Genomic DNA, 15,460 nt, shown 5'->3' on the forward strand with positions numbered 1-15,460 from the left:
ATCTCACTCTCTCCCTTTTATGGTCTCTCTCACTCCCTCTCTCTGTCTCACTCTCTTTTATTATTAATATTATTATATTTCTTATCCAGGGCAACCATATATCACATTATTTACATACATTAATAAAGTAGCTTAATATGCAGAAAGATCCCATTTGACCAGACAATACTTGATCTCTTTGGACCCTTGCATTAAATAAGTAAAATTGCTTTGCATGTGCCAGACAGAGAGATGGAGCTGAATAGATAGAAAGGAGTGCGATAGAGAGAAAAACAAATAGAGCTCCAGAGAGAGGAGTGAACAGATAAACATACAGAGAGATAGAGTGAAAGACCTACAGAGAGGACTTTATTTGAGTTCTGTCTTATCAGGCTAATTTATGAAACAATGAACAGTGAGGCTCACTTAATCACTTTTTTACTTAATTGCTTGTATTGACTATTCATTGCTATTCTTTTTGGCTCATTCACTTGTGTTATTTTCATTTGTATCATTATTATTATCAGTATTAATTATCATTAAGGTGTGCATTTTATTTTACTCTGTGTTTCAATAATTATTTAATTGTTCACTTGTATATTTTCCTTTGAACATCACCTGCTCCCCACGCTCTGCCTGTTAACGCACCTGCTCCCCGACACTCCGAGAGAGGTTTAGCCCTATAAAAAGAGGGCTGGAGCAGGACAAAGGAGATTTGACCTCTGATTGCAAGCACAAGCCCGAGCACGAGCACAAGCACTAGCTCCAGAGAGGGGACGCTGGACCTGAGCACGGGAGTTCTTTGAAGGACTGAAATGGCATAATTGCATTGGAAGGATCCCTAGAACAGAAGACTGTGGAAAGTTGATTATACTGGCTTATTTGGCAATCACTCTTGTTTACATAGACCTGTGATAAAAACAAGAAATGAGAACTGAGATGATGTGAAATGTAGCAAAACATAACTTTTTATACATTTCCAGTCTGTTGCTGAGGTCTCTGGTATCTTCTCCCCAGCATAGCAACCCCATCTCTCCTCTTATAAAGACATTATAATATTATACTATATTCCAACAAAGGCACATTCTATACACCTACCTGGTGTGGTTTGTCTTCCAGCCTTCCCTTACGTGGTGGTGTGGGTCCAGTGGTGCAGTGGCTCCCCTGAGGAGAATACAGTCAGTCAAGGCAAGGGGCGCAGACAGCACAAGTGAAGGACACTGCCTTGCCTGTGCCTGGCTGTATCCAGCGACCGGCCCTGGAGGCCATGCTGGTAAAGAGGAGGAAGACCACGGAGCGCAGCTGCTGGGAGATAAGCAAATTCTGTTCAGGACAGTGCTATTATTTTATTTTTCTCTTCTTTTGAGAATTTAGGAGGGCGAGTTTGTATTAGGATTAGGGGGATGCTTTTGTAGTTTTTAGGATTAGTTAGAGCAGACATAACTTTTATCTTTTAGGAACAGTTTTTATATTTCATTTTAGAGCCCAGTGAATTTAAGGCTGTTTAGAATAGAATCATAATTTGGTTCTCCCTGGATATATCTATACCATTCATAGAGTATCCTTGCCTTGTCTCTGAAAGTGAATACTGTCATCAATAAATTCTGTTCACATGCCCGGCACACAGACAACAGGGTAAAGTGTAAAGTGTGTCGAAGCTGCATGTGGAGAGCGTACATTTAGATGGTGTTTGAGGTCCCTTCTCATTAAGTACTAGGCGTGCCGTAGTCGGCTCATTAGTGCACGGGTGCCATCTCCAGCTGTAGACCCGGTGACATACCTTTATCATACAAAATGGTATGGCACAAATCACAACGGACAGGAGAAGGGAGAGAGAAAGTGGGGGAGGTCTAAGTGAGGTGCAGAGGGGTGTGTTTCAGGGAGAGGGAGTGGGTGAGAGAGAAATAAACGTACTCAGATCTTTCATTTGAAACATTTAGTTAATAGTTTATGCTCTGCCTTACAAAAGTATTCAGACCCTCTCACAGTATTCACATTTTGTGGCTTTAAAGCTTGCAGTCAGAACACTTTGAAGTAGGCATTAATGTGTGTTATATACACAGTCTTCTCCACACATTCAAAGCAAAAATAGAAATAAGTAGAGACTTCATATAAAAATAAATCAGGATTGCACAAGTATTCTAATTATTCTAAGTATTCTAAATTAATTTAGATGGCCATAAGAAGCCACATAATTAGTTATTGGCATCTGTCTGTGTGCAAATTGTAGTTCTCATGATGTCAGAATACAAACCCCTGTCTCTGTGAGGTTCCTCAGTCAGGAAATAAATTTTAAGTCTCAACCATAAAGGCAAGGCAAGTCAGGGATAAAATAATTTTAAATCATCAAGAAATGGAAGGTGCATTGTACCACCTAGCCACTGTCTAGATCAGACCATCCCTTTAAACTGAGCAGCTGGGCAAGGAGGAAACTGGTGAGGGATGTAACTTTGAGGGTAAAGACAGTTTTGAAAGAACTACAGAGTTCAATGGCTGAGATAAATGAAAAAAATGTGAATCAGTCAACAATATCCAGAACACTTCACAAAAACTAGCCTGTATTGTAGGCCTTATCTTACTCTTATGTCTTCAGTTTGAGCATTAAAGTGTTGGATACAATAATGTTTATGAATCATTTTGTAACTTCACAAAATGGGACAGCATAGGAACGGTCTAAACACGTTTGCAAGACACTGCATATAAGTGAGTGAGTGAGACAGGAGGTACACAAGATGGTTGTGCTTTACAATTAAAATAGTCTGTGAATATGTGCCGTGGGAGGTAGTGTCACGAGCAGGGCATGACTGGCCTTAATCACTTGATTATTTAATTATTGATTGTTGGGGTTTTCCTTCTTGTGGCCACTCCCAGATACGCAACCTGAAAAAATAAATCTTGTAAATCGCCCTGGATAAGGGCGTCTTCCAAGAAATAATAATAATAATAATAATAATAATAATAATAATAATAATAATAATAATAATAAAAGATGAGACATTATTATTTCAATTTGCACAATAATAACTACTTCTGTCAAGGGACATTACCTACTTCGATTTCCTTGTGATTCCTGGTCAGTCAGCGTGGTGCCAGTCCGGGTTTTGCCTGGCCCAAACAGCTACCGTCCTTGGAGGGTCTATAGATTAAGCACGTTCTGCAGCAGGCATCTCACCAGGGGCAATTCGAGAATTTTGAAAATTGCGGGGGCCATAAGGGGGAAATGAGTCCATCCCTGAGCATTTGTTCAGTGCAAGAGGGAATGGTATTAGTGAACAAAATAGGGTCCCCTTAATGTGCAAAAATAAAGAATATGCCTCATTGGACAGAATGGGTACACAACCCCCCCAAAATCACTGGAATGCATCTTTAAGAAGCCCCTTTTAACCCATTAGCTAAAGTTTCTGCTTCACTGACAATTAGTTGAGAAAACCAGAGCTTGCTAGGGTTACCAAACCTGAACTTCCAATAAAGAGGACACTTCAAAAGGTGGGAGTGGCAGTGGGGGGGCTGGAGCTAAGTGTTATGACCTCAAAAAATCTCATCTCATCTCAACCTATCTTTTCCTTTTGTAAACTGTTAACACCCCAGCTAAATAAAACGTTCCTTATTGGTTGTTGAAGTCTTTACAGACGTAAGTCATTTATTAATAACCAATAGTTGTTCATAAAACCATGACATCAGTGAACACTATCACCTTAAACATCATCATTCATACATGATGGAATGGTAGCATTGCAGGAGTGGAAGGGTTAAACAGGCACCCGGGAACTGAAGTGTTGGAAAAAGATCAAGGAAATCTCAGACATTTTTAGATCCAGCTGGACGGAGATTAAAGGACTGAAAAGTCTGTTAAATACTGGTAACCCAAAGATAGTGTAGTTTAACTATCACCATTGAGTAAATTGTCAGTGTTATAGCAGGAATAAAATTCAGGATAGCAAGAGTATTTAAATGATCGATTTACCATAAACTGTATTGTCTTGAAAGTAACCTGTAGTGTGTCAGTGGCTGTGTGCATGCGGAGCAGAGAGCAGAGCGCAACAGCAACTGTGTTAAACTCCTCTGTCTCGCCTGAATTCTTGCCAGGCAGTATACACACAAAAACGACAACTTTGGTAATATAAACTAATGTACTCGAATATGGACTCTGGAAACTGACTATGAATTAAATGAAAAATGTGAAGTTAGTGCGGGCACTCATGGGGCCAATCAGATTTCAGCAGGGGCCAGTGCCCGTGTGGCCCACCCCCTGGCCCCGCCCCTGCATCTCACTTAACCATAAGTGGTTTGTGGTGTTGCCACTACCTGTCAAGACAGAAGTCCAGAATTTATCAACTGCTGCTGCATTATTGTGTCCTTGAAATTTAGTATTGTCATTTATTGTGGGCATAGGTCATTGAAGTCTACAGTGTATTTGTTTACAGTAAGGGGGAAAATAGTTTTTATATTAATAGCTTTTACTAGATCATTTAGTTATTATTTCTACCCCAGGCACCATGCTCCTGCCTCCAGGCCCCCGTGATCCCCTCGCCTGAGTAAGCCCCCCCGGATACATTTTCACCCGACAGAAGGAGAGAGACGGAAAGGGAGACCAGGATTTGGGAGCAGCAGCGAAATCTATATATGGTTATTACCAGGTGGAAGAGGGCCTGGAGAGTGTGATTGAAGTCTACATCCACCTTCAGTCGGGTATATCATCGAAGGCTTTAGGCTGGTCCGGTCCAGGTATAGGAAAAGACACAAGCAGTCAGTGTATCTGTTAATCAGTCTTATTTTTAAGGGACTGGGTCAGAGCATTGAGCTCAGCTGAGGCACAATTACGCACAGACAAGACTGGGACAGACCAGGATAGGACACAGACATGCAGACACACAAACGTACACAGACATACGGACAGAAAGGCAAGACACAGTCAGATTCGGCCAGAGACAAAGAGCGATAAACAAGAACAAGAGGACACATGTAGGTACACAGATACAGATAGAGATGCATAGAGAACCAGAATGAGACCAAGACATAGAGACTGCTGCATGTATTTTTTGCATTTATAATTAAGTAGCAGACCCCTGTGCATCAAGGGGCTTCCTTAAACAATGCAGAGGATTTCCATGCCATCTTACAGAAATATTAATGAGAAGCTCAACAATATTGGAACATAAAGTCTTATATACAGATGCCAGCCTGGATGGTCTAGGAGCAGTCTTGTCACAAGTTCAGGAAGGAATGGAGCACGTTATTGCCTACACAAGCTGCAGCCTGCACCCTCCCGAAAGGAATGATAAAAATGACAGCTCCAACTGTTGGTCCTAAAATGGCTTAAAGACTAAGGACTTTCTCTGCGGAGCTTCCTTCGTGGTGTACACAGACAACAATCCCCTAGTCCATCTAAGTACAGCCTGGCTGGGGGCAGTTGAGCAGAGGTGGATGACTCAATTATCCAACCATGATTTTGAAATCAAATATTGTCCGGGCCGGAACAACCAGAACACCAACATTTTGTCTAGGTTGCCGGGAGAAGTGCTGTATGAGGGCTTTGACCAAGTTCCAGATAACTGGAAGGCAAGTTTCTGTACTTCATTTGGAAAAATACCAAAATAAATATCAGACACCTTGGATATGTATTCCACTATTTGCCTCTCCATCTCAAAAGGAAAGATCTGTCTATTCTTAATGTATCCAAATTATGCCGTTCTTCCCTGTATGTCCTCTACATCTTTTTGCAATCTCGACATGTGACAACCAGTCCCAAATGTCATGTGACAACTTGCCTCAACCAGACTGTTGTGCTAACTTTATGCTGACTACCTGACATGATGTGTCATAGCCTTCCTGTCATGGACACAAATAAATATGCCTCTGGGTTTTCCAAAAGTATTCAGTATTATCCATTATGAAAAAATGAGCAGGACTGGCATCTGTCTCTGGTGAATAAAACTGTACCAATAGCACCATCTGGTGATTTTGTTTATTTTTCTTTATAAGACTCTTCAAGCAATTAGTGAATGAAATTCTGCCACTGAAGAGTCACTTAGATAGAATTACTATCTGATGCACTGTCCTAGCAGATCAAAAAATATATTTTAAATAAAATCAAATGTTGTATTTCTCTCTGCTGGTGTATGGTTAGTTGTCTTCATGAGAAAATTAACACAATATTGGTTTCTTTTTAAAGTCTTCTCCTGAATCACAGGACAATACAATCAGCTGGTAGGATCCAGCACATAGAAGCAGGTGTGCGGTTCAAGGAATACACATATTGTGTCGACTGCAGACTGCCACACAGTCCCTGCTTCTCACTCCTAGGAGGGTTTTTGATTGGTGGTTTCAATTATTGGCACTAATTTCTAGTCTAGCAAATGAAACGCATAATAACCCACATTTTCACAGAGCAAATCAACCATTCTTGTTTATTAACTTTATTTCACTTTAATACATATGTTGAGCCAGGAATAAAACCATCTCTTGTATTGACTGCACCATTATTTTATTTTATTTATTTATTTATTTATTTATTTGTTTGTTTGTTTGTTTGTTTGTTTGTTTGTTTGTTTGGTCCTGGGTAGTAAGTGCTATTTCCTAATTGCTTATGCCTCAAAAGAATAGAAAATGGCTATTATTCCCCACAAACTTTGCTATTGTGACCAGGACAGTGATATTTTGAAATGTAATTATTTCCAATGAGAAAACGGGTGTTTCGTTCACATAAAGTCAGAAATAAATGACTCCAAAAGATTTAGAAGTCAGTCATTTTTTGAGATTTAGGATTATACTGTAAAGACCCTGTTCGCCCGTTTTCTCACTGGAAATTGTTACATTTAAAAATATGAAACTTTGAGAAAATGGGCGAATTTATGTCTTTACAGTATAATCGTAAATCTCGAAAAACGACTGAATTCTAAATTTATTGAAGTTATTTTTGTATTGCTTTAGTATAAATACATGTTAGTTTGGATTCATACATTGTTTTTTCCTGACTTTATGTGAACGAAAAGACGCAAATTTGCCCGTTTTGTCATTGGAAATAGTTACATTTCAAAATATGAAACTTTGACAAAACGGGCAAATTTGTGTCTTTGCAGTATAATCCTAAAACTCAAAAAATGAATGACTTCTAAATCTTTTGTAGTCATTTTTGTATTGCTTTAGTATAAATACATGTTAGTTTGGATTCATATGTTGTTATTTTCTGACTTTATGTGAACGAAAAGACACAAATTTGCCCGTTTTCTCATTGGAAATAGTTACATTTCAAAATATCACTGTCCTGGTCACAAAAGCAAAGTTTGTGGGGAATAATAGTAATTTTCTATTCTTTTGAGGCATAAGAAATTAGGAAATAACACTTACTACCCAGGAACAAAAATTGTATTACATAGTGTAATGAATTTATGAAAAGTAAATGCATGTGGAATGTCTTGTGAAGTAATTAGTTCCTGCTAAAGATGTTTACTGCTCACATGGTATCTAATTTCCTGTTACTAGTTTTTTTCTGCATTTCCTCAAAACCCTGATGATTGTCGGTTTATTAAATGATACTAAATCGGAGATACTGAGTGTGTTGCTGGTATCTTCTTCTCTACTTGTATCTCGCTGGCCTGCACCTCACTAATCCAGGTGTGTGTCTGTTTTCAGTTTTTACGAGTGTCTGAATGTAACCGGGGCTCATTCGTACTATAATGAGCCCGTTACAAAGTGACGTAACCCCTCGGTAAAAGTAGTACAGTGTTAAGCCTCCCACGGTAGGGGGCCCGGCCTTTTGGCATAGAGGGCTTAACGCTGTACTGCGCTGGAGCCGCTGCAGTGCGGAGCGCTCGGAGGAGCGCCGGTGGTGTGTGGCTCGAATCCCAGGGCGTGGAGCTCTGACCCGCATCAGCTACATGAAGGCTAACACCATGTTGCTGTGTATCCAAAGTCACAGAAGTTCTCCTCCTCCTCCTCGGTGAGTATGATGGGCTGCTGAGGTGGAGTCAGGACTGGTATATTTTCTGACACGTATGCGCTGCTGAAATTCCTGACATCCTTGTGCCCTCTGATGGTAGGGATGAAAGGAGGCTTCACCTTCCTTTCCAGCAGCCCATTCCAATCCACTCTCTGAAACGAGACAGAAGAATGAAAGGACGGTCATGATAAGGTGGTGCCACCTTCATGTGAAAGAGTGGTTATAAAACGGATGGGTGCGCCAACGTACCGAGAAGTAGGGATGCTTCTTCACCTCTGCAGCATCCCCTTCACCTGACCCAAGGCGCTCGACTGGAGTTTTATGCAGAAGCTGCAGAGGATTCAAAACAAGAAGGAGACCACGTTATTTTCCATTAATGTACTTCAAGTTGAAACATGATGTTAAAAATAAGTTCCCATAGTTGGAAGTACAGTGAGTGAGTTTGCGTTGTGGTTTGGAACCTCACTCCACTGCTACACAGTCACTGGGTATTGCTCCAATTCCATAACATTGACATTAACATTTAGGATACAGAGAGACAAACTGGAGGCAAGAACTTAAAGAACAACCCTGGCATACAGACCTCTTTCATTATGGAGGCGGCCTTTGAAGAGACGAACCAAGGATATCGCACTTCAGCCTCAACAATATTCCGAAACAACTGCTCTCCATCGTCACCGCGGAAAGGAGGCTACGGGCACAAGGAGAGAGGGATGAGAGCACATTAAAGGGATACTCCAGACCAGACCTTTGAATATTCACATTCTGAGCCCAGGGATGCAAAAACCACACAGACACAAATATTGTATACTGCGCAACAAAATGGTAAATTCACACCTTAGACATGTCTTATTCATCGCTGCAATAACTGTTAAGAATACCCACCCTGCCAACCAGCATATGAAAGATGAGCACACCCAGGCCCCACCAGTCCACTGCCCGGGTGTAAGATGCTTGGGTCAGGACTTCTGGAGCGAAATACGAGGGAGTGCCGCAAGGTGAACTGGTGTGATCTCCGAAACCGATGCCTAGCAAGAATAATGAAGAGGAGTCAGGGAAAAAAAACACATTGTAGTACCAATGTAAATTATACATAAACTGCTAAACTAGGAAACAAATACACATTTTTTTTTGTACCTTCCTTGCAGAGCCCAAAGTCTGCAATTTTCAGAAAGCCCTCTGAGTCCAGCACCAAGTTATCTGGCTTCAAATCCCTGAAATAAAAACACAGTATAATCACTTGGACTGCCGAATATAGAGAGAACTTGCCAGAAACACAAGAACTATTTCACTGTCAACCATTAAAGGACACATACATTTCTCAAACTTTTTGTATTCAGGTACATGTGTACACTGATTTTAGGACATGACGTCTATTATGAGGATTTGTGAGCATCACAATAAATCATGTACACAATCATTATAATAGAAATTACATTAAATGTGTGAATAGTTTAGCCTTGATCTCAGTGAGACTGTAGATTTTTTGCTTCTAGAAATTGCTGATGTGTGATAACTTACCTGTACACTATTCTGCGCTCGTGCAGGAATTCCAAGCCCAGCACCACGCAAGCCGCATAAAATCTGTTCAAGAAAAAGATCAACAACAAAGAAAGGAGTTAAAATAGTTTTCCTCTTTGGTTCTTAAGCTCGGATTGCACTCAAATGTCAATGAGCCAAACCAGCCAATTTCCTGTCAATGCAGGAACTCCAGCAATCCATGTTATCCGATTTAAACACAAAATACAAACACCACAAACTGCCATTTTGGTCATTTTTTAAAAGTGCATCTGCATTCCTTTTGTGATAATGATCATATTATTTTGTTGTACTTAGTTTTGTTATTTGGAGGTTGTGTGCTGATGTTTAGGAATCATAACCTGCAATAATGTCTGACCATATAGGTACACAGTCCTGAAACACACCTCAGGCATGACATCACTACTGCGGGCAGAGCGAGCTTATCTACTGAGATGGACGATTCTGCACACGTCACACGACTCAAAGTTTCACTTACATGGCCCTGGGCTCCTTAAACCTGGCTGCCTGCATGTGTGTTGAGAGGTTTCCCCCTGCCGCAAACTCCATAACGAAACAGATGTGAACTTGCGTCTGGAAGCAGGACAGGAGGTTCACCAAAAAGGGGTGCCGGACACTGCTGACGGTCTCCAAAATCCTCCTTTCACACATGACGCTGAGGCGAGACAAAAGCATGTGAATATACATTTATAAACAGCATTGGTGAATAATCCTGCAGCTGCAACAAAATGCCGACTTTCCTGCATAGTAAGAAAGTAAAAAAGTCAAATAAGACCTTGCTAATGCAGTGCATTGGTGTATTCCATAAAAACACTTGACTAGATTTATCCATCATTGGTCTGCTTTCAAATCCAGCAGCTTCACTAGAGTCAAAATGAAGCCTTACCTCTCAACATTACCAAGGATTACAATATCTCCTTTTTTCAGTGCCTTAATGGCCACCATTTCAGATCTATCTTTGTCCTCAGCAAGCAGCACCTATGAGAGCAACACAGAATCAAGATGGTCAAACTCCACTCTCAACCCCTAGATCTACATTCACAACACAAGCATTTAGTAACACATCCTTCCTAATGCTGCACTTTAATAAGTCACACGCAATGCTTGTGTTAAAGGTTAAAAAGTGCAAATAATTTCAAAATTGTCCACACAGATTTCTTAGGAATCTAGTGTCGTGCAAATATCTATTCTCCACATTTCCTATTAAATTACTGATCGTTGGTTCTGCCCCACATTATAACCATGATAACTCTGATTACTGGGATTTACCTTCCCAAAAGTGCCATGCCCCAGCACGGCAACAGATTTGTAGTTCTTGACACCAGAACCCAGAAGCCGCTGCCCCCTGCAGAAGAGAGAGGGGGGAGAATAGTCAGTTGCAAAAATAAAGGACAATTCACTTAATTCAATAATCCAAAGAGTTACTGTGTCGTAACTCCTGACATATTGCATTATCATAGATGGACATTCAGAATTTATTTTAAAATCACAGGAACGTCTTCAATGTATTTTGCATTCTCCAAGAGCTCTTACCAAATCCATGAGTTGTACTGCACTCCAGTCACTATCTTATGCAACGTTTAAGAGATCGAAGTGCTAATTTAATTTAATATATAATATCCTGTCATTCTTGTATTTTAGGAAGTTTCACAATGGAGTAAAATGTTAAAAAGTACCTCATATCTGTAGATGATGGAACAGCTAAGCTCCCCGGCTCTGGAACGTCAATCTCCTCTCGACGGTGGGCGTCTGGTTTTGCCACATCACTACTTCTGTCAGTCGGGATGTCAGTCACCACTACATCCTGCAAATTGAGCACTTTCATGTTGAGAGGAGGAACAACAAAACTGTGGCCCTAGAAAAGTTCTGTTCCCTAGGGATATTACTGACGAATATTATTTCAAAATAAAATACATACATAGATACATATATAGTTATTGGCCAATGTAATGGTCAATTCACAGGGTCATTTATATTGCCTGATCTCTATAATCACTTCAAACACACTTGAAACTAATTAGAAGCCTGTGTAGGGCTTTGAATAGTGAAACAGCAGTAAAGCAAATGACTCCTGATTGTAAAATGTCTGCATAAAAGTAAGTTAGAATATCCATTTGCTTTGAAACATGCTTGGCCCGGCACCTCTGCCATCGGCGCAGCCACCGCTGTGTAGGGCTCGTTACTGATAAAAAGTCATATATTACATTACATGCTGATTTTGATATGGCGCACATGAGTAAATGAGTCTTGTTGGCTTTACAGCTACTTCCGATTTAAACACCTCATCATTCACATGGAGAACATATAATATAGCATCAAAACACCCATGCGTTTGCTAGAGAAACTGTAATATTATCACTCAAATTAAAACTCTAACGCATTACATGAACTTGTTATTAAGAAATGCAGTGTTGTTACATTGTTATTACTGACGCCTCCCCCAACTCTGGCGCCGGCACATGAATTTCTGCTATAAATTTGCTTTTCCACCTGGTTCATTTGCTTTACCTTCTGACTCGGTCTTTCCACGGCCGTCGTGCTGGTCGCCGGTGAGATGTCGTGCCTGGAGGCGGCAGTGAGGCCCTGTGCCTCAGGCAGACCCTCTCCAGCGCCTTCCTCTACCTGCCCACCAGCATCGGGCTTTTCCGGGCGAGACGTGAAGCGCCTCCATAGCATGAGTGCCAGCACCACAGGATACACGTAGGACTTCCTCAAGATCGCCTTCAATCCCATCTTGTCTGCAAGCAGTTGCACCTGTTGGCCAAGAGATTCACTCTTGCCAGGTGGCTTCCACAATGTCAAGGGATGTGCACTGTCTGTGAGCTCTTCTCGATAATGAAGGCTTTGGCACAAGCAGAGCCGTTCAAGGTTCTGGAGTCCCTGTGACGTCACAATGGGATGACGCGCGTGCCGTGCAAGCCAGCAAAGTATGTCTGTTTAATGTCTCCATGGTTACGGTTGATTGCGCAGACCCTGCTTTATATACAAATATTAATGTACGCATATTTGTCATTCATGTTAATTAATTGCAGGCAATGGAGAAAATGCATATACATATATATATATATATAAAATGATCATTATTATGATGATGATGATGATTATTATTATTATTATTTGAAATGTATTGTTATGGAGGTTTGTTGCACTCAGTGCTTGTTATTGTGTGGAACCCAGTAGCAGCCCTTCCTGGTTATTAGCCAGTAGGACGTTAGTATTATGGGATGTCCCATGGCTGATTGCTCGCAGGTTCCCGGTCCGGACTGGGGCAAGAGCGGCACTTTGTACTCGTCAAGCACAGGTACTGGGTTTGTTTTCCTGATTTCTATAATTAAACAGCTAAACTGCGGATCGTCTGACCTGTGGACATATTTCAACCTCGCGTCCAAAATATAAAAGTGCGCACACGAGCAGGCAGGGGGGCTGGGGGCTCACGGTGCCACAGCTTGTTCACCAGAAACTCCTCCATCAGGGCTGGAAGCGGCTGCTTTCAATGAGGTCGCATATTTGTAGCGGCGCACGAATAGAAAACGGCGCCTCAGCCGATACAATCACAGCTGCACCGAAACAGCTGGTTGACGAGAAAGCGCGCCTCGTCTGCAGTATAATGGCGGTTCAAATGGGATATTTCGCTGCTGTATGTGGTTGTGAAGCAAAGATGTGTTTGAGTCCAAATCCGCCTGATTTCATGGATCGCATGGAGATTTTGAGGCGAGTTTATTGACTTCGAAATGAATTCCTCAATCCTCATTTTGCAGCATTAATTTTGAACAGACAGTGATCAAGGGAAGTGTTAAGACTTGAATGTAATAAGACACGAAATGCTTGAAAGTTGATCTATCTGCCTACAGTAATCTTTAACACATTAAAACAATACAAGTGGTCTGAAAGCGCTGTAATACTTATATGCACATCTATGTAAACGTTTTATTTTGCACTTTGTCAAATGAAAGTAATAAATATGTGTGTGTGTGTGTGTGTTGGAGGTGTATCCCTGGTGTCTGGACCTTGACTATACCTTGACCAAGACATTTGCACCCTGGCAAAAAGTAATTGACTACCCGTGCCGTAAAACGTCAATTAACACGCCTGGCGTTTAATCCAAATAACTGCGAGGAGCCGCGGCGTCAATTAGACCAGCGTTTGTATTAATAATCATCAGTAAAGAGACACCGCGGACACACGCAGGGTAAGAAGAGCCTGGAAAGATAATAGACCAGGCTTTTATTGATTGAGTTATTATGATCCATTAATCATTTGCTTTCCAAAGATGCAAACAAATCACATTCAGTGTATGGTGAAGTACACACTGGATTGGACACCAGATACCGGTGATTGTGTTAGCAGTGTAAGAGTCCATATACTGTGAACTGTCGCTAAATACACACAAAGCACCTCAACACGACTGTGGAAATACGCTTTAAACCCAGCCATCAACATTATACTTCATCAATGCATTGTTTATGTGGCAATGGACACAATGTACAGCAATACAAACATACAGCAATATATGGGTCAATGACGTGACACATGCATTCTGGAGTCCCAAGCATATTACAAATATTAGATGTATTTATTTGTTATTAAATAATATGTCTCAACACTCCTATCTTTATTCACTGATTGGAGTATTTTTCACGAGTATTTAAAATGTTAGGATCATCCAAAATGTCATACTGTCCACACCTAAAATGAAAATTCAAAAACTACAATTACAAATTACAAAAACGAATTAAGAAAACTATAAAACCTTAGATCTAACAGTTGGACATAATTGTGTGAGTGTTTGCATTGTTGTATAAAAATATTGCAAAGACTCTTAATTTCATTTAATTTTTACATGAAAGATACTTTTGTCCCCATATTGGGATTTGTCATTCCGGACAACAGACACTCAGGAGCATTTTTACATCATTGCATTTTGCTGGCCATGTGATGGACATTATCATTTAGAAGATGATGAAGGACCCCCAGGCTGTGCAGAAAGTTTAGTAAGTCTCTCCTAAAATGTTGATAATTTGACCTTTTCGATCACTGGTGCACTAGGGTACAAAATTCTGTGTCATACAGGGCAACACTTAAAAATCATTTATAATATAGTTTTTTGATATGTATATTTATTTGTGAAAGATGGCATTGAATAGTTGTAGGTCATAGTAATACATTTATATAAATTGTCAAGTAATTGCCTGATTCATAAGTTAAAACTTGTATTTTGTCATAGCAGGAAATGATCACTTTCTGTTATCTAACAATATCACTCATTATCTGGAGTGACTTGCTTATACTTGTATTGTTTTTAGGAGTATTATTAAGCATGTAGGCATCACATTTACATTGTCATGTTGTTTAAATAACACAATGAAATATTTATAACATTATTTCTGTAGTTTTAATGTACATATTTTGTGTGGATGTCCTTAAATAAGAAACAAGATGGCAACATGGTCATTATTGTTTTGTTTTAATTTATGTTTATGTCATGAAGTCATTTGCAAGTTTTAAGAGAATATAAAAATCCAAGATCAAAAATAGCATAATTCCTATATATTTAATATGGTATGATATCAAAATGTTCAATATACTTTTTAATCTGTTGAAATATTACTGAATTGACTTCATGTCATTAATGACTTAGAACATTGTTGTCCCAATTTGTTTTTACATCACAAATGTTTACATGTTTGTTGTATAACCTAAAAATACTTAATGTGCTGAAAATTATTAAGTTAATGTTTTGAAATCTTATGTTTTACTGCTATGGCTTTATCAAATATGCCTTGAGTGGAAATGTATTGCTCACCTCTGATTATTTGCTGTTAATTTAAATAAATTATACATTTAGTAACTCTCACTCTCAGTTAAATATAGAATTATTTTTTAACTACATCTTTGTTGCTGAGACTATCTTGAGATATCATCCCGTATGAAATCTCACAGTATGTCATTCTGAGTAACAATATCAGTCAGGTAGGACAACACTGAATATTCTTGTAAAAATAC

The 15,460-nt window shown here is 39.9% G+C and overlaps 1 protein-coding gene across 1 annotated transcript; it reads right to left on the bottom strand.

Annotated features, from left to right (window-relative positions):
- Positions 1-7,787: 7,787 nt before the first annotated feature.
- On the bottom strand, positions 7,788-12,190 carry LOC136715017 (serine/threonine-protein kinase N2-like). The gene is made up of 11 exons (XM_066692681.1): positions 11,966-12,190; positions 11,134-11,261; positions 10,727-10,802; positions 10,344-10,435; positions 9,936-10,112; positions 9,440-9,502; positions 9,056-9,132; positions 8,804-8,946; positions 8,502-8,609; positions 8,168-8,248; positions 7,788-8,070 (listed from the first exon to the last, which is right to left on the bottom strand). The coding sequence occupies exons 1-11, from the start codon at positions 12,188-12,190 to the stop codon at positions 7,864-7,866; spliced, it is 1,377 nt and encodes a 458-aa protein (XP_066548778.1). The 3' UTR covers positions 7,788-7,863.
- Positions 12,191-15,460: the final 3,270 nt, after the last annotated feature.

This window comes from Amia ocellicauda, chromosome 19 (assembly GCF_036373705.1).
Source record: "Amia ocellicauda isolate fAmiCal2 chromosome 19, fAmiCal2.hap1, whole genome shotgun sequence".
Classification (NCBI taxonomy): Eukaryota; Metazoa; Chordata; class Actinopteri; order Amiiformes; family Amiidae; genus Amia; species Amia ocellicauda.